At 38.7% G+C, this 25,546-nt stretch overlaps 1 protein-coding gene across 2 annotated transcripts in view; it reads left to right on the forward strand.

The window, feature by feature from the left end:
* The window catches only part of pappab (pregnancy-associated plasma protein A, pappalysin 1b), a 67,201-nt gene extending 46,139 nt beyond the window's left edge, over nucleotides 1-21,062 (forward strand). The window contains exons 15-22 of one of the 2 annotated variants that reach the window (XM_026212283.1): nucleotides 3,906-4,089; nucleotides 4,255-4,462; nucleotides 6,522-6,741; nucleotides 7,128-7,275; nucleotides 7,596-7,711; nucleotides 11,094-11,165; nucleotides 12,545-12,643; nucleotides 19,885-21,062. In XM_026212283.1, coding sequence (XP_026068068.1) covers nucleotides 3,906-4,089; nucleotides 4,255-4,462; nucleotides 6,522-6,741; nucleotides 7,128-7,275; nucleotides 7,596-7,711; nucleotides 11,094-11,165; nucleotides 12,545-12,643; nucleotides 19,885-19,989 — 1,152 coding nt within the window. In that variant the 3' untranslated portion in view covers nucleotides 19,990-21,062. The remainder of the gene's footprint in view (nucleotides 1-3,905; nucleotides 4,090-4,254; nucleotides 4,463-6,521; nucleotides 6,742-7,127; nucleotides 7,276-7,595; nucleotides 7,712-11,093; nucleotides 11,166-12,544; nucleotides 12,644-19,884) is intronic. The other variant, XM_026212284.1, reaches the window with a different exon arrangement.
* Nucleotides 21,063-25,546: the final 4,484 nt, after the last annotated feature.

Here is a 25,546-nt window from a genome sequence, read left to right on the forward strand (position 1 = left end):
CTGGCGTGATGGATTTCCAAGTCTCGCTTGCGTGTGAGCAGGAGAGCTGATGACGCAGTGCGAGGGAGCCCTCGTACCTTTACAGAGCGAAAGTGCTGATCCCAGCACAGTCATTACAGCTTATCAGCCATCTCCAGGGAGCTCATAATGTGTGTTCCTAAAGGCTCTAGTCAGAGACAAATTAGCCAGTTCATCATTAACCTGTTACCGTAACATCATGGAGAGGGTGCCAATATGGTCCTATAAAAAAAAAAAAAAAACATTAGGAGCTGTAACAGACAGAGATAAATGTGTGTTAATAAGGCTGTGGGCCAAGCCAAGCATCGAGGGTTATAATCTCGCAACCCATCAGGAACGGAGGACAGTTTTTTTAACAGATAACTACAGCAACAAGCACCACTACATTGTCATGTCTTTGTGTCCGCAGCTTCCTGGCTGCCGGCCGCTTGTTTTTGCCAAGGTGTTATTGAAAGCAGAGCATGTCCTGAAATCACTGTTAGGCAAACAACATTTCAACAGAGCAGAGGGAAGCGGAGAGTTTGGGGTTTGCTTTACCCCCCGTTTCTCCTCTTCTTTTTTCTAGCGCTTATGTTTGTGTGTGTGTGTGTGTGCCTACGTGTGTGTCGAGCGTGTTTGCTTATGTGTGTTACAATGTATTTGTGCGTGCGCGTGTGAGTGCGCGGAGAGAGAAACACAGGATGGTGCTGGGGTGTAGAAGAAAAGCCAACAGACGCATCTGTGTTGAATTAGGCACAGTAGTCAGTGGTAGTTAAATACTCAGTGGAGGAGGAATCAGCAGCTGTAAAGTTTTAAAAGAAGGAAACTCCGCACGAAGACGCCCCTCTTCCCCCCTCCACAACTTGCCACCCCCCGGTGTGACGGCAGTCCCCTTCCCCTGTGTTCACCAGAAGGAACGACCCGTCATGATATAACTTCCAAGCAGGAGCAGCGTGTGTTTATGTTTTCGTTTGTGCCTGCGGCACGGATTACGTACCGTACAGGTGGGCATTTAAACAGCCCCCTGCATGTGTGTGTTTCTTCTGTTCAACCACAACAGTTTATGTTTTCCTTTTCGTCCCCACACAGCCCATGTGACTGTGGTCATTTCTTTTACTGCTCCTGTAATGCAGCCAGTGCCGGCTAATAAACCTCGTGTCTAAGCTGCCATTGAGCTTTGAAATGGCTTTGAGAGAGCCAGGGATGTCGGGGCAGGGAAAGTTAGATGACACTTTTATGTACTTCTGTAGCCTCTCGCAAGTTTTATAAAGAAGCCAGGTATGTGGACTAACACGCTCTTTGGCATTGTTATGACACAGACGGCGGTCTCTCTGACCCTAGGGGGAGATGTTGAGTAGATTGTGACTACTGTTCTGTTTTGGATTTTATTGAGCCAGTGATATGAAGTCTTTTATTACATTGCGGCCCTCACATGAAGAAGTCAAATAGAGACTTTTCATAGACAGTTGAGTTACTCTTCATTTTGTTTAGTTTACGTTTAGCTTTTGCTTTACCTAATTTAGTTTTATAATTTTTGTCTTGTGCTCAGTTTAGCTTTGCTTTGTTGTTGTTTTTGTTGTTTTTACTTTTAGCTTTTGCTTAATTTCTTTTTGTTTGCTACTTTTGTCTTTATTGATTTATGCTCAGTGTAGCTTTTGCTTCACTTTTTTGTCTGTTTTTGTTGTTATTTGTTTTATTTTGTCTTTAATTTTGTGTTTTTCTTTATTTAAATTTTGCTTCACTGAGTTTATTTTTGATTTACCTAATTTATTTAGCTTAGCTTGTTTTAACACTTTTGATTTTGTCTTTTATTTTTTTGCTTTGTTTTCCTTTTGTTTTGCTTAGTTTAACTTTTGGCTCTACTTAGCTTTTGTTTGCTTTTCTTTGCTTGTTTGGCTCTGCTTACTTTATTGTGGTGCTTACTCTGGTTTTACGTCTCCTGCTTTTTTCTCAATTATATTTTTTTCATATTTTCACCTCAAATATTCAAGGCTCACACTTCCATGGTGAGCTGTTTTCAATAAGAGCTTCAGCGCAAGAAAAGGAAGAGGGAAAGAAGGGGGCAAAACTGTTTTGTAACTGTGTCTGGATTGCATTTCAAATGCTTCCCGCTGCTTTGCTCAGTTTTAGGTGCTGGTACATTTCCTGAGAGGGTACAGAACATTAGATAAGCTCACCACATTCCAGCCCATTTAAATCTGCAATTTCCAATAAAGAGAAAAGAGATGAGAGAAAAAAAAAAGATGGCCTGGGTCACAGTAAAGCAGCAACAGAATTGCTGTTTGTACATCTTGATGTTTTGTTTTGAGTATGCAAGTTAAAGAACATTTGCCACGATAATCTGTGCCTTGCCAGCAAAAACTTTTGGCTTCACAAAAATTGTTTCAATAAACATAGCTGACATCTTTTTTTTTTTTTTGGAACCAACCAGCTTTCATCACTTGTCATAAACAAAAGGAGAAATCTGTGGAGAAGTGCATGTTTTACTCTGTGCTTCATTAAAACAGTCTGGACTCTAAGCCCACCTACGGCCCGTGTCCAAGCCGCTGGGTATGGTTTATGTTAAACATCACTTTTTACTTAATGCTTAATACCACACACAAAAATTACAACGGTCTCATAACCCACACACCATGTTAGATCACAATCTTTTTTTTTTTTTTGGCTAAGAAAAGTCTTAAATTTGCTGTCGTGCAGTAAAAGCACAAACTTTCTAAGTGGTTCACACATTTGAAGATTCATTGAGGAACTATTAGAAGAATGCAGTGTTGTGCTGCTGGTGACAAATTCATGACTGTTATTCCTGCTTTGTACACAGTACAGTTTGATTCGTTGGTTGTTTGCAGGCACAGTAAGGGATTTGTGTTAATAAAAGCAGTGATTTATGTGTTGAGTCAATAAGAGGTCTTTAAATGTCCCTGCATATTACTCAAGAGACAAGGACAACTAAATAGTCCAAATAAACTATAGGCCGACTAGTCTTCATTGTTGGACTGGATTTTGACCGAGTGAGGAGAGAGAGAAAGAGAGAGTAAGGACTCTCACTTTTTTACTACTTTTTTTATCATGTTCTCATGCACCTTTTGAAATATGCAGTGTCTATTTTGGTTAGAGGAAGGATTCGTACTTTCTATGACCGGGATTGTTCTCATGCTGGAATAAATTAATTTGTTATTTTTGTAATAAATCAACCAAAATTACCTATGGATGTATAACAGGAGCGGGAAATACTGCTATTACTGTAAACATTACCTTAAAAACACCAGCTAGTTCATTATAAATGTTAGTGTTCAGCACCAAGGTTATTGTAATTTACCGTAAGTGTATGACCAATCATGAATTCGTGACAATTTGTAACTGTACTCTCATGTGAAAATGAGGATCTGCTTCGTCAGTCTCATTTTCACGGAACTGGGCTTGGCGCACTTGGACTCGTTCAGGGTTTTCCGAAAGAAAATCAGTTTCAAATCACTAATTAAACACAAGTCACATTATGTCATGGCAGTGATTCAACAGAAAGCTTCGCTGTTTTGTTCTTATGGGGGGTCGGGCACGTGTGTGGTTTGTGCCTCTGCTGTTAGCACAGATGTCTTTGGAGACATCACACAGGTCAAACTCACTCTGTCTTCAGTTCTGAGAGCTTTATATGCTGTACCCGAGCCCTTTATTATCACCCACTCAAACTGCTAGCGTCCAACTGCTTCCTTTCACCAAGAGATACTGGACATAAATACATTTCATTTCATTTAGTTGTATTTTTTGTCTATATAGTGTTCTTGAACCAGTGTATTATTTGATATGGTCTGGTCTGACAGATTGCTGCGGTTGCGGTGAATTGACCTAGAGAAAATAAAATGTTTTTTTTCCCATGTTTTGAACTTTTGCTTTTGTTTTTTCCTTCTTAACAGTCTGAATCCACGCTGACCCTCACCTGCGCTGATGGGAAATGGAACAAGCAGGTGACCTGTGAACCTGTGGACTGCGGGCGGCCTGACAAGTACCACGTGCACCCGGCTATCTTTGAGTTCTCTGAAGGAACCACCTACGGCAAGAAGTGCACTTTTCAGTGCCGGGAGCCGGCTCAGTTAATGGGTGGGTAGACCCTGACACATCTTAAAACTAAAGACCCTTGGGATTGAGAGGTCAGCTCTGTAAATGCCAAATGTGGTATTGACAGCAACCTCAAAAAACAATGCACACTGAAGTAGGTTCGCTTCAGATCTGAAGTCAGCTTCTCCTGTTTCTTTGTCTCGGCAGGAAGTAATAACGTGCTGACGTGTATGGAGGATGGCATGTGGTCCTTCCCCGAGGCTCTGTGTGAGCTGCGCTGTCCGGTCCCTCCTCCTGTACCCAATGCTGTCCTGCAGACCAAACGCTGCAATGCCACAGGCCTCAAAGTTGGGTCTTTCTGCAAGTACAAGTGCAAGCCTGGATACCATGTGCCCCACATAGACAAGCCCAAGAGGTGAGACTCCACTAAACGGACGTAAATGCATAATTATGACTTACATTACTTAACTTTAATGAGTTCCGTGTTCGGAACTGTATCGTCCTCTTGTTTACTGCTTTGCAGATTTAGTTAATTATGTTTTGGCAAATGAATACTCAGGGCTGTATCAGTTGTTTGAAAGCTTGGATAATTTTGTAGACATTATTTACCCTGTTGGTCAATTACTCAAGTAGCCACGCGTAGCCAGACATTTGACTATAGTCGTAAATCTGATCCACTTTAAATGTCAAATTTAGATTATTCTGGCCAAAAACAACCCATTTATACAGGAAGCGTCTGTGTTACCGACATGTAAAGAAACCAACCACAGTTTGGTTTTAATATATCATTTAACTCAAAATGAACGAAAATGGGACTTTGATCAGAATTTCTGTGCGTTCAAATGTAAATGTAAATCAAATATTTTATGTAATTCAGAAAAGTGCAATATACAGTCTTTTTATATTCTACTTGGGATATCTACTTGGCCTGCGACCTATGTACGACAAGCAGTTTGGAAAATGGATGGATATTTATTTGGTGATAATTTGACTCCCAGAAGTTGTGGAAAGGCAGCCAATCAGATTAGAGCTTGTCACTTTGGACAGTACTTGCCAGTTTTGAGTGCAGTATTCATCAGATGGTCCTTACTATGGGTGGTCCATGAACCTTTTATTCTGAGAACAGCCAATTATTAAAAGCTGTTTTAAGACTGGAATACACTACACAATTTTTCAAATCTGGATTTAAAAACACTAGCCCCCGGTTTCACAGACAAGGCTTAAGCCTAGTCCTAGACTAAAGTGCAAGTCTGAGTTGTTTCAACTGAAATAAACTGTCAATGATCTTAAAATATGTAATTGCCTTTGTTTTGTCTCAAGGTGCACACCAGTTATGTTTTTTTTTTCTAAGGCACGTTTGAACTATAAACAATGGCCTAATCGTGGTTTAGGCTAAACCCTGTCTGTGAAACTGGTACTAGGTATCATACAGTAAATGACTGAAGATGACAAATACCTGACTTTTAAAGTCATTACAAATACAACACACTCACAAACACACTTTTCTGTGAAATCTGTCAACTCCAACTACCCAAAATCTGCAGACTGTGACTCTTTCATATTGGAAATCTGGGCAAAACTGGTACAGTGTATTCCAGCCTTCCATGTTTTAAATACTATCTGTCTCTCATTGTCTTAAAGGGATGCTCCATCCCAAAATGAAAATTATTCACTTACCCCCATGTCGTTCCAAACCCGTAAAAGCTTTGTTCATCTTCGGAATACAATTTAAGGTATTTTGGATGAAGACCGGTAGGCTTGAGACTGTCCCATAGCCTGCCAAATAAATAACAGTGTCAAAATCCAGGAAAGTATGAAAAGCATCGTCAGAATAGTCCATCTGCCATCAGTGATTCAATCGTAACATTATGAAGCAACGAGAATAATTTTTGTACATGAAGAAAACAAAAATATTGACTTTATTTAACAATTCCTCTCCTCTGTGTCTCTCAAAATCAGTGTAGTGTCATTTTGGCAATTCTGAGCTGTACGCAGGCGGTGTATACTCTTCTCTGTCAGCCGCGCTGTGCGGATGCGCTTTTTGCTTTCAAACCAAAACGTAAATACATGTAAAATACGTATCCTTGTGATACGGTAGAGTGTACGCCGCCTGCGTACAGCTCAGAATTGTCAAAACTGTACTATACTGATTTGGAGAGACACAGAGGAGAGGAATTGTTGAATTAAGTCATTATTTTTGTTTTCTTTGTGTACAAAAAGCATTCTCGTCACTTCATAACATTATGGTTGAATCACTGATGGCAGATGGACTATTCTGACGATGCTTTTCATACTTTCCTGGACCTTTACGCTGTTATTTACTTGCCAGTCTATGGGACAGTCTCAAGCCTACCTGTTTTCATCCAAAAGAAGACGATTGAAGCTTTTACGGGTTTGGAACGACATGGGTGTAAGTGATTAATGACAACATTTTCATTTTGCGTTGGAGTAACCCTTTAATGAATGTGTTGCAGGTCAGTGCCTGTGATGTACCACAGGCGTGCGTTTAAGCGGCAGTGTACGGAGGATGGAACCTGGCAGTCGGGTGAGTGTGTGGCAGTCACATGTGAGCCGCCTCCTCCCATTTTCCACGGTACCTACAAGTGCACAAATGGCTTTCAGTTCAACAGCGACTGCTGGATCGACTGCAACAGGGCTAACCACACGGTGAGACAGCACAGCCGCTGCAAGCAGGTCTGTCGTGTTCTCTCTCTCCTCTCCTTGTTTTCTTTTTTCCACCATCGACATCTCGGTCCATCACCTCCCATTACTGCCTACAGCGCTTTCCATTCATCATGCGCACCCTATCACTCACTTTTAAGCATCACGATTGCTCTGCGTCATCCCTCTGGCTATTCATCAGCAGCTTGACTGATAGACTGATCTTGCATTCTACATGTGCTTTGTTTCATTTGTCAGTTAAACAGCTTCTAATGCATAAAATGGACAACTTAAGCATAAGGCCATGCCCATCCTTGGCCTCCACCCTTACATTCAACCACATTTGTTTTTTTGCCATGTGTTGATGGTTAGTGAGCTTCCTTTATGATGATTAATAGATATGTTGGCCTTTTTTCCAGGGTCCTTCAAACAACGTGATCCGATGCAGAAAGGACGGTAACTGGACCGGTTCTTTCCGTCTTTGTCCCAACCTGACAGGCCAGTGTTCCCTTCCGCAAAATCTCAGCCCGACTATCCATCTCAACTGCAAGGAAGGACATGGCATAGGTCTCTGCCTATCTGCTTTTACTTCTTAGGCCCCAAACACACTGCACACACAAGTTTGCACTGCATTCTCAACATTGCCACAAGGGCCGGTGCAACCTACAACAACAGTTTTTCAGTTAGATTTAAAATTCTCTCATAATCAGAGATTTTTTTTAATCCAACTCTGTTGCATTGTATTGAAGAGCTGATTTTTGGTAATAACTCAATTGTGACTAAATATATAGTTAATGTGTCTTGTTTTTGTGGGGCAGAAATTTGCCCTGAAGCAGATGCCAATATATCATTGTCATGAATAACACCCTGTCTGTGATGGCCAACAGGAAAGGAGTGTGAGGTGGCGTGTAGAGATGCTAGCAGCAGTGTGGTCCTCCTGCCCAACAACACGAGCGCTGCAGCTGTGATGAAAGACCACTGGTGGAACCCACCCAAAGTTAAGGTGAGAGCCCAATCATGGGAAGATTTGGGTGGGCTCACTTTACTATCATAAATGGTTTGTGGTCTTAGTTTTATCTCATATTCTAAACTTGTCCATATTTTTGATTAATGTTGCACTGGATTTGTTTGGTAAATTTTTGAGACCTGGTCATAGTACAAGCTGAACCTTCAAACATTGAGTAGCTATATTTAACACCATGTGGTGCTTTTTAACACATGATTATGACATAACTTCTCAGAAATAAACTTCTGTGTAATAGTTCAGCAAAGGGTTGTAACCTAAGCACTAAAAGTAGTAAAAATAAACACCTTAAGACATAAACACACCAGAGAAGTCGGCAGTTGTTACTTAACGATTAATGATCAGATTGATCGTTAACAACAAAAATGGGAATGATACATTTTTGCTCTAGGCTGTTAAGTCCAATGTATCTTTATGTTTACATGACTGAAATACACTGGACCACACACTCACACTCATTGGTATTGGTGACACTTGCCCTTTCCCCTGTGCCTTAGAAAGCAGGGTTAACTTACCGTCACATAAACCCCAAACTCTCCATTTGTTTTTTGTTGTTTGTTTTTTACTTACCTTTTACCAGATATGCAGGTTGAGGTTCTCCTTTTCCTCATCCCTAAACGTATCTGGGTATGTCTGGAATACCCCAGAGGAGCACGACTAGAGGAAGGTGAAAGAAACACAAGATGCTGGTTCTGCTCCAAAGCAAATAATTGTCAGACCCACAAACAAACATTTTGTCTGTACAATAACAGCATGACGATGTGGTTGCATTGATGTTTGGACATCGCCAATACTCAAGCACTTCCTCTCAGGAAGCTTTTGTCACAAAATACGTAGCAGACACAAACAAAAGCTTGAGACAGTAATAACGCATATTTCCTTTTCATATTTCCTGAGAGAGTCACAGACTAGAATGGCAAACCGAATGATATTCTCCTCCCCTCAAACTGTGGTCAGTGATGACCAAAGAATGCAAAACCTTTGCCATGACAACATGGTGACTGTTTAAACCATTGTTTTATTGGGTTGGGTTGTAACATTTGAATGTCTTTTCTTTCACCAGCCCTTCCTTTCACAGTCCTTTAAGTCTGCAAGATGAGAAACAAGTGATTTTATCTCAAAAGTAAGGTCTTTGCTTTGTGTCCTACTGACAGATGCCAACCACAAAACAGCCTGTGACTCTTTAAAACTCATGGAAAGAGTCAAAAGTGTGGCTTATTCTTCTGTATCTTTGTGGAAACTAGTGATTTCATATGACAGTATATCAATAGCTGCGGCTAGGGTCACAGAGGCCAGACAGGTCTCAAGGAATATCCATTTCCGCCTTTACTATGTCATTCATTTATATATGGACTACTGAATGGCATTTTTGGGTGACGTCATGCCCGCCAGTGGTTATGAGGTTGTCTGGATTATTCATTCCATATTTGCATTTCCTCCTCTGTACTATTGTGGACGTCCTTTGGTGTGGTGGTGCCTTTCATGCTTTTTCATTATGGTCTGTGCCATGTGGTTCTTAACTTGATTGTTTAAGCTGCAGTTAGGAAGCACAAACAAATCCACCGCCTGCATCCGAGAGCGCTGCTTAAAGTTTTCTTCAGGCCTAATTCTCCATATCATAGGATTTTTCTAGGATAACTCAGCCTCGCAAGGGGATTGACCCAATAAGGTCCTTGGAGTTTCTTCATGGAATTTGTTGGAGTGCCATTTATTCCTGTCAATTTTATTGATAGCGTTCAAATGCCGAGACTTGGAAGAAAACATCCTGCTGTCTGTATGCATCTGGTTTTCCATAAATCAGCCGATGTGTGGTGCGTACAAGGTTGGAAGCCAACAGGAAATGTCGTGTCTTGACCGTATAGGATGGAAAATACGAAAGGCCTTAAAACAGTCTCTGATACAGATAGTATAAAAGTCTATTTAATAGAAGGCAGGTTGCACTCGTGCAGCTCAGGCCTGCGGAGAAACTATAAAAACAAGCACAAGTTCAGGAGCAGACGGTTTAAATTAGGCCTTGAGTAAACAAGCCGCTTGGGTCCTTGGTGTGACACTGAATACTAAGCGTGTGTGTATGTGTGTGGATGGTCACAGTTGGCCAGCAAGGCCAAGGCCTGCTTTCTTGGAAATGTTCTGTTTATGCTCAGCCTTTCCATTCCTCATCGCATCTGGAGTTCCCCCAGACCGCGTCATTTCACCTCTCCAAACATCCTCTCTACCTGTGCTAACCCAGGAGGCCGAGCCGCCGAGGTCTGCCACCCCCCTTTTGCTCTCCTCAGCAGGGGTGGGAGCTGGGTAGCACTCCTGGAGTTTAATGAGTCTCTTACTTAGCCAAGCTCTTAAGACTGTAATCCTTCGAGCCGAGCTCGTTCACTGATTCCTAGCTGATTAAAGCATCACCACCGGAACACTGGGCTCATAGAGGGTTTTATTTGTTTGTGTTCTGTGTGTTAGGCAAAGAAATCCGTCAACAAACAGAGCAAAGGTTCTCCACGTTCAAAATGAAATCGTTGCCAGCCTGAAGGCTTATAAGCGATTCTTGCTAAGGGTTTAAACAAACCCTTGACCCTGTGTGCTGAACCTTAGCGTGTAACTCGTCCTGCGCAGTGATACCTCAAATCATGAGTATTTTTGCGGGAGGCTAGGCTTAGTGTTGTTTTCTCTCAGGATTTTGGTTTGCTGGATAATAAAAGGGTTCAAATAAATCCCTTAAACTTACTTGTAGAAATCAGAATATTACAGAATATTACAGAGACTTTGTGGTCTAACATGTAAGCAGACACAAAGAACACCATAGAAACACACTAAAACTGCTCAGAACACCTCTACAGCTGTATAGGAGCTAACCATTTATTGAGTTTTGTTTAGGCAAGCTTCACATACATTTTCTTGTCAATTTAACTGAATGAAAATGGTGTAGAAACAATATCCCTCTGAAATAAATACTTTTCACAATTAATTACACATAAATGGCAAGGACCACATAGAATTAAAAATGACATTTTGAAGTGGAAAGACTGAAGTAGTATTTTCTTGTAAGACATATTCAGATGATTGTAGTTTTATTTTAACTTTGAAAAATCTTTTTACATTTTGGGCCTAAGATGTAAAAAGCAGATAGGCAAAGACTTATCCCGTGTCCGTCCTTGCAGTTAAGATGGATAGTTGGGCTGAGATTTTGCAGAAGGGAACACTGGCCTGTCAGGTTGGGGCAAAGACGGAAAGAACCGGTCCATTTTTTACAATGTTGCTGAAAAACCCTTACAGTGACTGCATGCTATTTGTTTTGTTAAGTCACTCTAATGGAACTGTATTGTTAACACTGAATTTAAATGTTGTTATTCTGATATTTTCTCTCACACAGAATATTGTGTGCACCATGGGACTAAAGTGGTATCCTAACCCAGAGGCCCTCCACTGTATTAAGGGATGCGAGGTGAGCCCTACCTCACATATTTTTACATTTATATGTGTGCGCGCGTGTGTGTGTGTGTATTTTTAATTATATTATTATATTCATTTTATTTAATTTCTGTTTATCTATTATTTAACTTCATTTGGTGTTTTTTTTTTTAAATCATTTTGAATGATTCAGTTAATTTTCTGTTCACCATATCTGAGCTCCCACTGTAAGTTTGCATGATAACAACATTATTCCGCTGCTAGTTATAGTTTCAGGAGTGTAATCTCCTAGCCATAGCTTTAAGCTCTATGCAGTCATGGAGGTCTGTTCTCTGTAGCCTGACCTTGAACAGTTGTTTCTGCCATCTTCTCACGCTCTTTGAAGCCTAATACATAAATAAACATGCTGTGCTTAGTGTCTTCCTCTCCTTTGCTCTTCGGGCCAGTCTAGCCTAATCTGAGTCAGGTTTAACAGGGCCAACAAAAGCAGACAAGTGGGATTTGTTACCACCTTTGTTATTAAGGGCAGTTTGTTTTCTTTCTGCGTTATAGACGAACCTGGAAACCTCATTTAGAGGGTATCATGTTCCCAACTTCCTCAAATCATAGTGAGTGAGAATAAAACAATAATAAAAAAAAACAGCTACTGTGTCTTCTTGAAGAAAGAGCTGTTGAAAAATAATTTGCCACCGCAAAGACTGAACTGACATTTTGACATGTACTCTATATTGCTCTTTGAAGAAACATCATTTCTTCAAAGCACACGTGACTCTGTTCTGAAAGTGCGATTCATCTGCACCTCTCTCTCATTTATAACAAGTCTTGCTGTGGCAGTAAGATGACCGGTCCATTTTTTATTTGGGCCAGAGCTGCAGACTCTTGAACCCAGCTCATCCTGACCCAGTTTCAATGGGTGGTAATTAGCAGCCCTCTGAAAGCTTTCGGGTCGGGCCAGAGAGATGATTTCAAACTGGAAAAGGTCACAGGTGTGTTGGGCAACCTTTTGTGGCTGTCAAGATGGAAATGTGTAGTAACTCCCAAGGGAGACACATATAAGTTTAATAGGGCTTCGGTTTCCCCATTAAAAGCGGCCTCCACCATCCACAAGCTCGGGAATACTAACTCAATTTTTCCAGGGCAAAATAATTGCAACAGACTCAAGTCTGTGTGTCTATTTTTGCACAGTTGCGGATGTATGCAAGTGTGAATGGCTGTCTCTTTATTTCTTGCTTTCTGGTTTTACATGTATTTATTGTTGGGGTTTATGGGGGAACTCATTATCGTTTGACAATGAACCGCAAGAAGAACCACAAGAACAGTTCATTTCTATAGCATTATATTACTGATGTATTCTGTGTGTTTATAAATTCAGTTATTTCATATGACAGAACCGGTTTATCTGTTTTTCATTAGCCGTTCATGGGTGATAATTACTGCGACGCCATCAACAACCGAGCGTTCTGCAACTACGATGGTGGAGACTGCTGCCATTCTACTGTTAAAACCAAAAAGGTACGTTTTTTATTCTTTAGACGTTTAATTAGTCAAATTCCTTGTTTACGCTTCAATTACTCATAAAGAAGCAGAGTAAAAAGCTGTATAATCTGCATTGTTACTACAGATTCAGACAGAGTAATACGTCTTGCGTTGTAATAATTATCTCCTTGGAGAGGAAACTTTTAAGGACACCCACAGAAGCGGGGGAAACTCTCTGAACCCTACCCACAATGCATTGTAGACATTGTAGATGTAGCACGCACATATATGTTTGGGTGTTTTTCCAAAGCCATGGCAACAAACGGTTGCATATAGCATTTCCATATGGACGTTCACCTCACTTTCCAACAAAGAGAAAGATCCGTGAGGATGGTAAATAGCCCTAGAAAGGCTTTTTCTGCACGCTTGTGTACTGCTCTTTTTCCAGTGGACTTGTCATCCTCTTTCACTTGATCCTCCCTTGCTTTTTCCTTGAGCAAGTTTTCCTGGCTACCAGAGAAAGTGAACTTCTCTTTTGACAGACAAAGAATGAAGTAACTTCTACAAAGTTACAACAGGGAACTCTGGAAGCACACTGGATCGCTCTACCCACGGCATGGTGCCAAAACAAAAAAAGTTGGCATGTGTGATGACGCATTTCCCGGCAGAGTACACAACTTGTTGTGAAAGGTCTAGAAACGGCAGTTGGAGCTGGACTCTTGACATTTAAATACGGCTGTAAATCATATAGAAACCTATAAACTCAGGGGACGTTTGCTTTGTCACGGCAGAGGATTACCCAAGCAAATAATAAAACTAGCTGCACATCCTCCTCCCCTCAGAAGCTGAGCTGCTGACCGATTCATTGTCAGGCCTGAATTGTGCTAATAAGTGGCTGTAAACAAGGAATTTGGCTTTGTAAGTTTAGAACCAAAGAAATTTTACAGCATTCTTGTATGTATTCTGAAAGGTTGCTGCCAAAAGCAAATAATGGTGTAAATTGCTTCGCCACAGGGTAAGTGTGTCTGCCCAGTGTAATTTTTGTATTTAGAGAAGCCAATAAATGCTTAATTTTCATCTTTGTCGTGTCATTTTAAGGAGTTTTAGGGAGTTTTAGGGAGTAATAATGTAAACGCTTTCATTATGTAATGGCAATTGCGTCCACAGTTGAGCTCCACCTCTCTTGGCTGCATTCTCGACCTCAGACAAGCTTTTTAGAGATTTCTGTGAAGAGCATCATTTTCAGTAAAATGTACTAATGAAAGGGTCAAATTATTATTTTATATGTGTACAGGAACGATTTGTGACATTGCAAGCCTTTTTTATCTGGCTTTTTAAAAGAAACTGTTAGACTTTGCAATAAAGTTTCAACTGTAGCGGTTACAAATCAGAATTGGGGCAAACACTTCTCACAGTGAACTGAAAAGAGAAAGGACTCATTTGAAAGTGTTTACTCTAAGTAAACACAACTGTTCCTAGCATTTCTACAATACATTCAATATGGCACTGTGAACTAATTACTATCCACACTACAATGATCTTGAGCATTACATAAACGAAAACATGTTGACATTTCCCTCGAAAAATAATACGTTCGCACTGATATTCTTTATTTGGCAATGAGGGTGACACAGTTAATTAGCATCAACTTAAGATCAAGATTTAAAAAGCCAAACAATAATGGTTTCATCCTCATTTAGTGAGCTGGGTACTGTATTTTTCTATAGTTTCTGTAAAATTGTGCTAAATGATGCTTTTACTTCAAATGAACCAGAAAATGAAGCATTTGCAAATGACCCAAATTCATAATGTACAGTAGCGGATTAAAAGGGGACATCATAAAAATGAACTAAACCACTAACAGACTTTACTCAGGAGGTGTTTTTTTTTCATTAATTCAGTTTTATAAAACTTTATTTGTTTCTTTTTTTGGAGTGCTCAAATGAATTTGATTGATTTAGCGGGTAAAACTACGACCATAAACGACCATAAACTTACACAACTGTTCAAAAGTTTAGGGTCAGTAAGATTTTAATGCAGATTTGATTCAGCAACGATGCATTAAAGCTGCAGTAGGTAACTTTTGTAAAAATATATTTTTTACATATTTGTTAAACCTGTCATTATGTCCTGACAGTAGAATATGAGACAGATAATCTGTGAAAAAATCAAGCTCCTCTGGCTCCTCCCAGTGGTCCTATTGCCATTTGCAGTTACGGACCGCTCCCGGTAAGAAATCAACCAATCAGAGCTGCGGTCCATAACTTTGTTTGTGTTCAAAATTGAGAAAAATGTATAGACCCCTTTTGCGCGGACGTCACAGGTACGTCACAGCGCTAGCTGGAGGCAAAACAAACGGAAAACTGGAGGCGGCTAATACAAACCAACACAGGGTCAGCTACTTAAGGAGCTTAAAATGTCGTCTTGTTGTGTTGTTGGTTGCCAGAATCGACGGAGAACGTGTTATATACATTGTTGTGATTAATTGTGACCGGAATTTAAGAACATGGTTAGGAAAGAATAAATACAGAAAGTTTCCCATTAATTTGCAGTCTTCAGAATTTTTATTTCTATAAAATATTTACATCTTAATAATAATTTTACTGTAATGTCATTCTTTATTTAATCTAAGGATTTATACGCCCTCAGTTTCTCTTTACTATACATGCTCGGTATCTCTATCAGGTAAGTGTAGATGTCAGGCCACTCAATCGGAGGTAGTCTTGTCAGATCATCCATCCAATGAGTGATTGTGTACGGGTCGACCAATCTGGTTCCGTCCGTTAAAGTTAACATTTTCAAATAATTATCGCGGTCCCGGACAGTGAGTGACCTTAAATATTCAGATAAAGCAGATATATTCAGATTTTCTCCAGCCATTGTTAAAAAAACAAGCTAAGATAACTCGCTAGCTACCGTTTGTTCAAGTGTTGAGGGGAATCTTTCTGCCTCCAGCTAAGCCCCGCCCACACAAATACGTCACCTTGTTTGCCAACTTTAAAAGGGTCTATATAATAAGCGAGTACACCATGAATCCATTTTCCAAACCGTGTTTTTAGCTTGTTCTGAATCACTAGGGTGCACCTATAATAAGTGTTTATATTCGGACTATTTTAGATTGCTTCGGGGGTACTGTGACGGAGTAACCCAGTACCTTTGTGATTCTTCATAGACATAAACAGAGAGAAGTAGTTCCGGCTACGATGTTCTTCCGCAAGATGCAAGCAGTTCTGTTTATTAACCGCTAGAGCATCAAAAGTTACCGACTGCAGCTTTAAGAAAGACTTTTAAAAAGACTTTTATGTTATTACAAAGGATTTCTATATCAAATAAATGTTGTTTTTGTTGTTGTTGTTTTTTGGCTGTTTGTTTGATTTTTTTTTTTTGGTATATGGCTGTTGGAAAATCAGCATTTCTATCAAAGGAATGAATGATGTTTTAAAATATGTTAAAACGTATTTAAATTTCACAGTAGTAACATTTTTACAGTATTATTGATCAAATAAATGCAGCCTCGCTGAACATGAGATTTCTATCAAAAAAACTTTTTTATTATTATTATTGTTGTGTACATTAGGAAAGAGTCAAGTTAGGCTTGTCTGAGAAAATGACAGACAGTTATAGCTGCCAAAGTAAGACTTGGCAGTGACATTTTTAGGGATAATATTTGAGCCTCCCAATAAACATATGCTTGTTTATGGCATGTTTATTGTGTGCTGAAGTTGTTGTATTCTTATGACTTGTTCCTTCTTTGGCAGATATCTGTATTTTGGTTTTATTTTGTTTAGGAGCCGCAAAGATGCCATCTTCCACAATGACCTTAAAAGAGGACGCTTACTGTAGGTCAGGGTCATATCGGGTCATAACAGACAGCACAGAGACAATGTTTTCATTCCTCCCCTATTTGATGTGGTTGGTTTATTGGATTTAGTAAACACAGAATTAGGTGGCTTCCAGTGGGTCTTTATCGGTGGTCTTTGGTGGGCTGTTTTCATTGTTTCTTTGGAAGGACTGTATGTTCTTCAATCCAGTGTTGCAGTAACTCACAGTATACATTGCTTGTATTTGTCAGAGCTCTTGACAGCCAAGGTCTTTTCCTCCCAAATGCACCATCAATAGCGGATAACTGCCCTCACAAGCCCCACAGAGCAATTAGGAAAAACTAACCGGGGCCTCTGACGTGCTACGAGCAGACAGAAAAGCAACATTGACACAAAGCATCCTATTAGTTTGTTAGACTTGAGGATGACCAGGATTTGAATCCATGCCTTGTAATGATGAGGTCTTCCATTTTAGAGGTGAGGTCATGACGGGAGAACTAAATTTGCTTCCAGTTGATGTTTAGTGGTGCCGCTAAACAATTTTCTACCAAAGGCCTCCAGATTTCTGTTGAACGCAGATGCAAAATGTGCCCCAATATAAATCCTTAGCTTATTTAACGTAGAATTGCACCCTATATAAGAAACGACATTGCTTTTGTTCTCTATGTTGTGTAGAGAACACAGAGGAGTCGTATGGAAATGGGATTTTGGGAAAGTTGTTGTAGGTCAGTTTTAGGATCTCAACTGGTGCATCCAACCCAAATGTAGAGTACATTAACTCACTAAAATGGTTTGTTTGTGCATCGAATTATAGGCTTTAGTCAAATTTCAAGAGACCTTTACAAACCAAACAGTCAAACTATAAAGACAATGTGCAGCTGTATATGAGTATATTTTAGAGGACATTTCCTATTTATATTTGTGTCTCAAACTGTGACGGGCTGGCACTTGATGTTTGAGTTTTGAAGCAAAACCAGTTGAAAACTACTAAACTTCATTTTTACGTGACAAAAACAAACAATATCAAGTTATTTTTGAATGAGCTTCGTTACATTGTTGTAGGCAATTGTTCAAATCTTCTTTTAGTACTACTGAGGCTACTGGAGGAATCTCAGTTCCTCTACTGCTGTCCCAATGACATCAAGACAGAAATGTTGTGAGAACATTCAGCGGTTTCAAGGTTTGGTGAAGGAAAAGAGCACTGACAGCTCAGCTTACTGTCAAAAGCTTCCTGCAGACTTCTCAACTTCACTTCTTTCAAGCTTATGTCAGAGTTTGTCTGACTCTCGTGAAATGCTGATATTTATACTATCCAGATGTCATGGTCTCAGGGGCATGAACTGAACATTAAAAGTCAGTTTGCCTGCATTGGCGTCACCTAATGTCAGTTAAGAAGTCCTTTATTTGGAAGCAAACAGCATATTAGTGGTAGCTTGACAAATTCATACTCCAATATCTTGAGTATAAACTTAATATTTTTCTTGCTTAATATTTCCATTCTAGCAGTAAAAAATAATGTAAATGTAATGTAAAATTGTTTATATTTCATAAAATAATATTGCATATTTATAAAGATATTAATTACTCATTTTGGCTTTGGTACAATAACAATATGTACTTGATGTACTATATTGATGTACTATAATAGTTTTTATTAGTTTAAATTTGGATGTATTATTTCATATTTTCATTTTAGTTAAAATGTTCATAATTTGGTTGCCATTTTTATTACTATTAATATGTCTCTACAGTTTTTATTAATTTTGTTTTCGTTTTATTTTAGTTAAACATTATGAAAATGAGAATTGTTGCTTTAAAACGCCTAATTTCTGGTACAACTCAGTTTTGATGAAATGTTCACTTCTGTCTTCGAACTGTACTGTTGTTGTTTAAACTTAAAGAAAAAATGAACAGTATTTTTTCACGAAAAAGATTTTTGTTTTGCAGTGTTTTGTTTGTTTTCCCTGGAAACAATTCAGGGATGGCTGAGGGCAACGAAAACATTCTGAAGACACAGATACACACGCACACTTAACAACTGGAGAAGTGTTGGTGGGTTGTAATGAGGAGTGTGGCAATGGAGGGAATGTTGTCAGCCAGAGTTTGTGGGCACTATGAATGGACTAGATTTACAGTTGGGAAAATCCCCTACAGTGGATGGGGACACCAAAAGGAAAGGCCTGTGTATTTCACAGGGCAAGGAGAGGGCATTCCTTCCCTCAACGCTTCGAACACAAGAGATCCCTTGTTCCTCTGTACACATATACGCTCTTGCGTTCCCCCTTTTTTCACTCTGCACTCACAGAGATCCAAGCGTGCTTGCACTGATCTGACAGCGCACACATACATAGCTCACACGGACTGAAAAGATGCCACTTTCTGTTTGACATCAAAAGTAAAAAACAAGCTGAGATGAGCATGTTGTGTTGTTAGTGTCAAATAGAAGTGCAGGAGTAGATCAAATTCTCAAAAATGTATTCCATTCTGTGGGTACTTATGGAGTTGTTTTCAATGACAAATGTATTTGTTTGTGTTCCAGCTCCAGTGTTCCGCATTCTCTTTTCCGCAAATGGTAGAACAGTTAGAACTAAATAAAAGGATAATAATGTTATTTATAAAATGAGAGCACGCTGTGCTTTGTTCAGCGCCATCATTAAACCCATTCAACCCAAATTCGTCAAACATGTAAGAATAGTTTTGACTGATGTTTGATAGATTGCATCTCACCACAGTATCAACCAAGGTCAAGTGTAAGGACTTTTTTTACCGTTTTCAGTGATGTTCGTGAAAAAACTTGGTTTGTTTCCCTTTGTCATTCTTTGAACTGCTGACATTTACATTTATTCATTTGCACTATTAAAAAAATTGAGCTTGTAAATTTTCATTCTTTTAATGCTGACATTTAAATTTATTCATTTGCACCGTTAAAAAAAAAAATTAGCTTGTAAATGTTGATTCTTTTAACTGCTGACATTTACATTTATTAATTTGCACTATTAAAAGAAATTAGCCTGTAAATAAAAAAGAAAAGAAAAAAAAAAGAATGAAAGAAAAGATTTTTGTAACAGTTATGTTCTTTTAGTTTCATTACCATGGACTTCTAGTTTGCTTCTCAACACTTTCCTGTTTCCTTTATTCTAGTTTTTTCACTTTTCATTGGTCTGGTATAATTGTTTGTGCATCGCGCTCTCTCTCTCTCTCTCTCATGCCTTTTACTTATATCATAACTTTTTGTCATCTTTTATGTTCCACAGAAGAAATAAAGTCATAGAAGCATGAGGTTGAGTAAATTGTGGAAAAACTGGTCATTTTTTGGTGAACTATCCCTAATCCCTTGGATCACTATCTTTGAAATGTAATTAATAAAATGTGTATTACACTGCTGTATTATGGTGAATATGATCATCACTTCAGGTTCTTGGACTCAACCTCTTTCTGATATTTTGTCTGTGCCAGGTGATTCCATTCCCTATGTCATGTGACATTCGAGAAGACTGTGCGTGTCGGGACCCCGACGCCCAGGAGAACAACAAAGGAGTCCGTCACCGGTCCATTGGCTGAGCTTGGTACCCCCTGTGGCACCCAGGGGGCCTGCTGGGAAACCATTCTTCTCTACATGCTGCTTATAAGAGGGCCTTTCCACTCACACCGCACTCCAACATGCTCTTGTTTCCTCATCAAACAGCAACAACTAAAGAGGGTATGACACTCAAAAACAAGCAACCAATCAAACACATCAACAACAGGTTTTCGCAAAAGGACAAGAAGTGGAAGTTTTATGAATGACTTCTGGCAATAGCAACCATAGATGTCATCAAACTAAAGCCCAAACAAGCCTGGGCTGACAGTTTTGTTGTTTTATGTTTGCTTTCATTGATCATTATTTGTAAAACGCAACCATGGCAATGTTGTTCTTATGTAAAGCCAGAGGAGGAAGGGGGAAAGGGAAAAATGCAGCCGTTAATATTTGCCTGTAGTCAGAAAATGGGATGATTCCAATCCAGTCAAATCAAGAGCTCCAAACTAAAGCCAATCAATGAATGAGAGAACCTCTGATGTTTTCGTGATGCCCCTTAACGCCTGACCTCTGAGACCGTCTCGATGACAGTTTCGCTGTTCACCGTGTCCTCGCATATCAAGTGTTCTCCGCGTTCTTATATTTATCAATTCACATTGACCTAGAAATAGACCTTAAAATCAAATCCAAATTTGTGTCACACGAATGGCTTCCTCTCCTCTGAATGTTTGAGCTGCTCTTACTCACTACGAAAAAAAGAAAATCTGGCTGCCGACCTCAGAGCCTGTATGAAACATAGCGGGATGATGGGAACGTTTCACAGTGCATAGGAAGATGTACGAGTGCAGCTGCTTTGGCCCTAAATCACCAAATCCTGTATATCAGCAAGAAATGCACAAATCTGATGCCGAAAAATCATCAGAGGAGGTGTTGATCCAGTGAGCTAGAGAGATCCAGAGAGAGAGGGAGCTCGTGAAAGAAGTTGTGTTAGCACAGCTGTTGCTGCTAGTTTTGCTGCTGTGGCCATGCAGCCAATTCTGTCTATGGACAGTTTGTAGTTTAATGCAAGTGCAGTCTGCCATAGATTTTACCTCTGGTCAAAATGCAGTTCTATCAGCTTTACATGAAATAAATATATATATATATATATATATATATATATATATATATATATATATATATATATATATATATATATATATATATATATATACACACACACACACACACACACATATACATGCAAATAGCTTTATACATGTAAAACTACTAACAGGTTCCCCTTCCGCCTTCCCTAGGGCTGTCAAAGTTCACACACTAATCGACATAATGGTTTCATTCCGTTCTGTGTCATTTTCTAACAACTGGTCTGAGCTGAACATTAGCAGCTAATTGAAATGGATCACGCACCCGTGTTTCTATCAGTAAATGAAGAAAGATGTTGAATGGATAATTTATTTATAATCGATCCCTGATGGGATGTTTAACACAAAGTCATTTGCATGCTTGGTGAAATTTACTTCATCAAACCCAAATGTATCTTTTACTTAAGAAAGATCAAATCCATTAAGTGCTATTCCATTCGTATTTCCTGTCCTGTTTAGTGCGGATTGATAATTAATATTGACTAGAATTTCTTTTTGAAACAATTTAAGAGTTGCATAAATTTAGCTCTGTCTGGTGTTATTATATAGACATATCATTCCTATAAATTGCCAAACTCAAGTATACATATTCTTTGGAAGTGAATGCATTAATGCTATGCATTATAACTATGAAACATATTAGACTGATCATTTTAATAGATTGACAGTGACACTGAGATGATTGGCTAAAAGAGAAACACAATTATATACACACTGACACAGCATATACCAGACATAATTAATAATTCAAATAAAATGGGCAGTCAGTCAGCATTTGCTTGCTGATGAAGACTAGCTAAAGGGCCTTTGTCAATCAGGATAAAAACTTTTTTCTTTAGAAGCCAAGTGTTCATTCAAAAGTAATGCCAAATTATAAGAAAAAATGAGTAAAGTATTGACCAAAGGAATGTAATTTAGGCTTCATAGTGAATATAAATAGCATTTAGCATTAAGGTGTTCGTGCTAGCTCGGTCTAATGTAGCATTATATTTGTAAAAGAGCGGTTATAAAATAGATGAAATCATATCAGGCTTACAGTCCACCTCTGCAGTCCATTTCGTCTGACATTTTGTAACAAAAATATCTCATCGGCAGATATGCCATCGGTGCTCCCCTTTTTGTGGTGCTCATTATTTTTGTGAAAAATAACTAACAATAACATAAGCGCATAACAGCAGTATATGTAACAACTGGCTTGAAAACACAATAGCAAATGTATTTTATAGTAAGTGTAATATGTACATGTACACCAGTGTAAAACTGGAGATTGTAGTCTATGGTGGTGTGGTAGTCAGTGGCAGTCAGTAGCCAATTAAACACATTATCTTTTAATATCTACACATTGGTTTACAAACCACTTTTAGAAAGTATAGAAACATCAAAATGACTTAGAAGCATTTATCAGCCACCCTCACAATCTCCCAGAGCTCTTATAAATACATATAAATGACATCTTTCTCATTACATTAGCAATATAGCATAGAAAAAAAAAACTGTTGTGATAGCAGAAGTGAGGCTACTATCAAACCAGGACGTCCCAACAGGTTGTGTCAGCCCAGCCAATGATAAGAGGTTATTTCTATGGCATTAATGTCTTAACGATAAATATTATGTTTTTCAGAAGTGAAGAGTTTCAGGTAGGAAGAGCCTTGTGTGTATATTTATATCTGGTGGTTTTGTTCAAATGTATCTCCGTCAATCAATATTTTTATCTTTGACCACAGTTGCTGCACTTGTCTTTGTACAGTCATTTTGTCGATGAAATAGAAAAAAAAAAATGCAAAGAAAAAAAGTTTACCATTAATAAAAAAAAAGCTGCTATGGTCAAACAGGTTATCATAATTGTTAAATGAGATAGTCGTTTAGTGTATGACATCATTGAATAGTACTTTATACTGTGTGTTGTTGTTTTCTTCTCTTTTCACTCCCTTTGGTTAAAATGGCGAGTATTAAAGAGAGATGTGTGTAGTCCGATTACAAATACAAATGTTAAAAACACAGCTACCGTCAAAGGATATCCAAAGGAAAAAAATCTGACCTGCAAGAGACATGGCAACAGTGAGATGACAGAATCACTGATGTCTTATTTATTCATGTACACAAGCAGCTCTGTCCTCATTTCTTTCGATGTAAAGATCATGTCATATTTAGTCTCTATAGACGTATTTGTTCCTAGTATTAAACTGTATTCTATTATTGCATAGTAAATGCTAAAATACTGCTGCTTTTATTCAATTATCACTTGGAAAGAGTGCCTAGAACAAATACCAATATATGTGCAATCTTATGAACCAGCATCACGACCGGTTTCAGACATCACTGAAGATGGACCTTTACTGAGCATTACAGTACATCGAGTTCTTTACTGGGGTGTTGTACACAAACAGTGATCAACCTTTTCTGTCCTTTTTTGTTCTTGGAAATGTTAAGAAAAGCTGAATGCATTCTAACACAATGTTCCTTTTTTTTCTTCTAAAGCCATGAAAAACAAGATCAAATCAAATGAAGTTTGGTGAAACAGTCTACTGTAAACTTAACAGGATCTTTTTTGCTGTACCTCATGCCTGTAATGTTTGCTGCTTACTTGTTCAGTATTTTAGTAATTTAAATCTCTTAGCAATATACAATGTTGTAAATAACAGAATTATTTATTAAGAATGTTGTCTTTTTATTTATATTTACTCAGTCCATCTAAGTTATTTTTATGTCTCCAGTGTTACTTAGTGTGATCAAAAGTCTTTTTTTCCCACCCCTTACTGTTTATTTCTCTGTCGGTTCCTCTGTTCCGGTTTGAAAGCAAAGGTCTGGTGTAAGAAATGACCTGTTTTCCCAGCCACTCAATTTGTATGAGTAATAAATAAAAGTCTCTAATGCACAAGGAAAATGTTATAGAAATGTCACCTTCGGAAAATCGTACAAAGCGTTCCTTTGCCGTATTGACTTCCACCCGTGTTTTAGATTCCATATGTTTGTATATTCTGGGGAAATTGGTCAGAAAGGTTCCATTTCCAATTGCTGAGTAGATACATTGAACCGGTCTGGAGCCGTGGGGCTCGTGTGGTTTTGTGTAAATAGTAGAATAGGTGAGAGAAACTGAAAGACTGCTTGTGGTGGCTCAGCTGCTGATGTTTGGCCACGTATAGAAAGCTTCATGTATAGATTCCTTCTATAATCCAACGCGTGTCCCTACATTTTCCTCCCCACCGCAGAAAGAGGCTCTTCTTCATTACAGTACATGCAGACGAAGTTGTACCTCAGCAAATTAGTCTCCTATTTTATACATCCAAGTTAGTGATTAGTGAGTTTCAACCTATTTCAGATTTCCCTAGTGCTGTTTTTGGTTGAAGAATAGCCTAAAGGTCACTTTACATCATGGGATTTTATACAGCTTCTATATTTCCACACAGCTGTGTAGGTTTTGTACAGTGCTACCAGTAACATGACTGCACATCAATATTATGCCAGTTCAGCATGCTTTCCTCAAATCCCATATCCTGGAGATTACAGTTGCATGATCAAAACCATATTCCCAAAGTCTGAGATGTAAAAATTTGATGGTGAGCTACTTTCATCAAAGTAGTATAGCAAATTTAGATGTATTTATCATGCGTGAGATCATTTACCCCATTATGTGTCATTTGAGTATTCAGTTTGTGTGCTGTTTTTATTGTTCTTTTCAAAACCTTTATATCGAAGTCAAATATGTTACATGTTATTTGATATATAGTTTTCCTGAGTGTTTCTTTTCGATGCCCTGCTCCATTTTGTATCTTTGTTTGGTCTCCAAATTTTGCAAATTCCTCTGCGACTGCACTGACATGAAACCAAGGCCAGGCATGATGACAAACCTGTTGTTCCTTCCTGGCGTATCTCCAAATACAACCCTAAAAGGCTTGACCTCTTACACTGACGGTCTCTGTAAGCACTGGTTAGTCTCAATAAACCCACTTTGCTCAGTATACATACTAAATGCACTGTTTTGGGCACTTACCACAATATTATTTTAACAACCAATTGATTTGTACCATTTTTCATGATTATCTCTGATCTGAGCAGTTTGCCACTGTTGTATGTTCGTTTTTTTTGTTTTATATATAATATTGTGATATTATTTGTCACAGAGCAGACTAGTGTACTGTATATTTTCATGAACTCCTCAAGCATTATTAACAGTATGTACATCAATGTTATTTTTCCTGATATGTATTATTTAGAAAATAAACACTGGTTAATGAAATGAAACTACCAATTGTGTTTAATTGCTTTGTGAAACCTGATGCAGGCACTTATTCAAAAAACTGCTCCTCCTGTAAGTATATTTCTGAAATGGTCTCTAAATATTGTAATGGGAGATATGGATGAGCATATAGTGTTATACATTTTATAGTGTTATACATTTGGATATACTACATGGAAGCCAATGTTACAGTACATTCATAGCACTGTTGCAGAATTG

The sequence above is a fragment of the Carassius auratus genome, chromosome 30 (genome assembly GCF_003368295.1).
Source record: "Carassius auratus strain Wakin chromosome 30, ASM336829v1, whole genome shotgun sequence".
Lineage (NCBI taxonomy): Eukaryota > Metazoa > Chordata > Actinopteri > Cypriniformes > Cyprinidae > Carassius > Carassius auratus.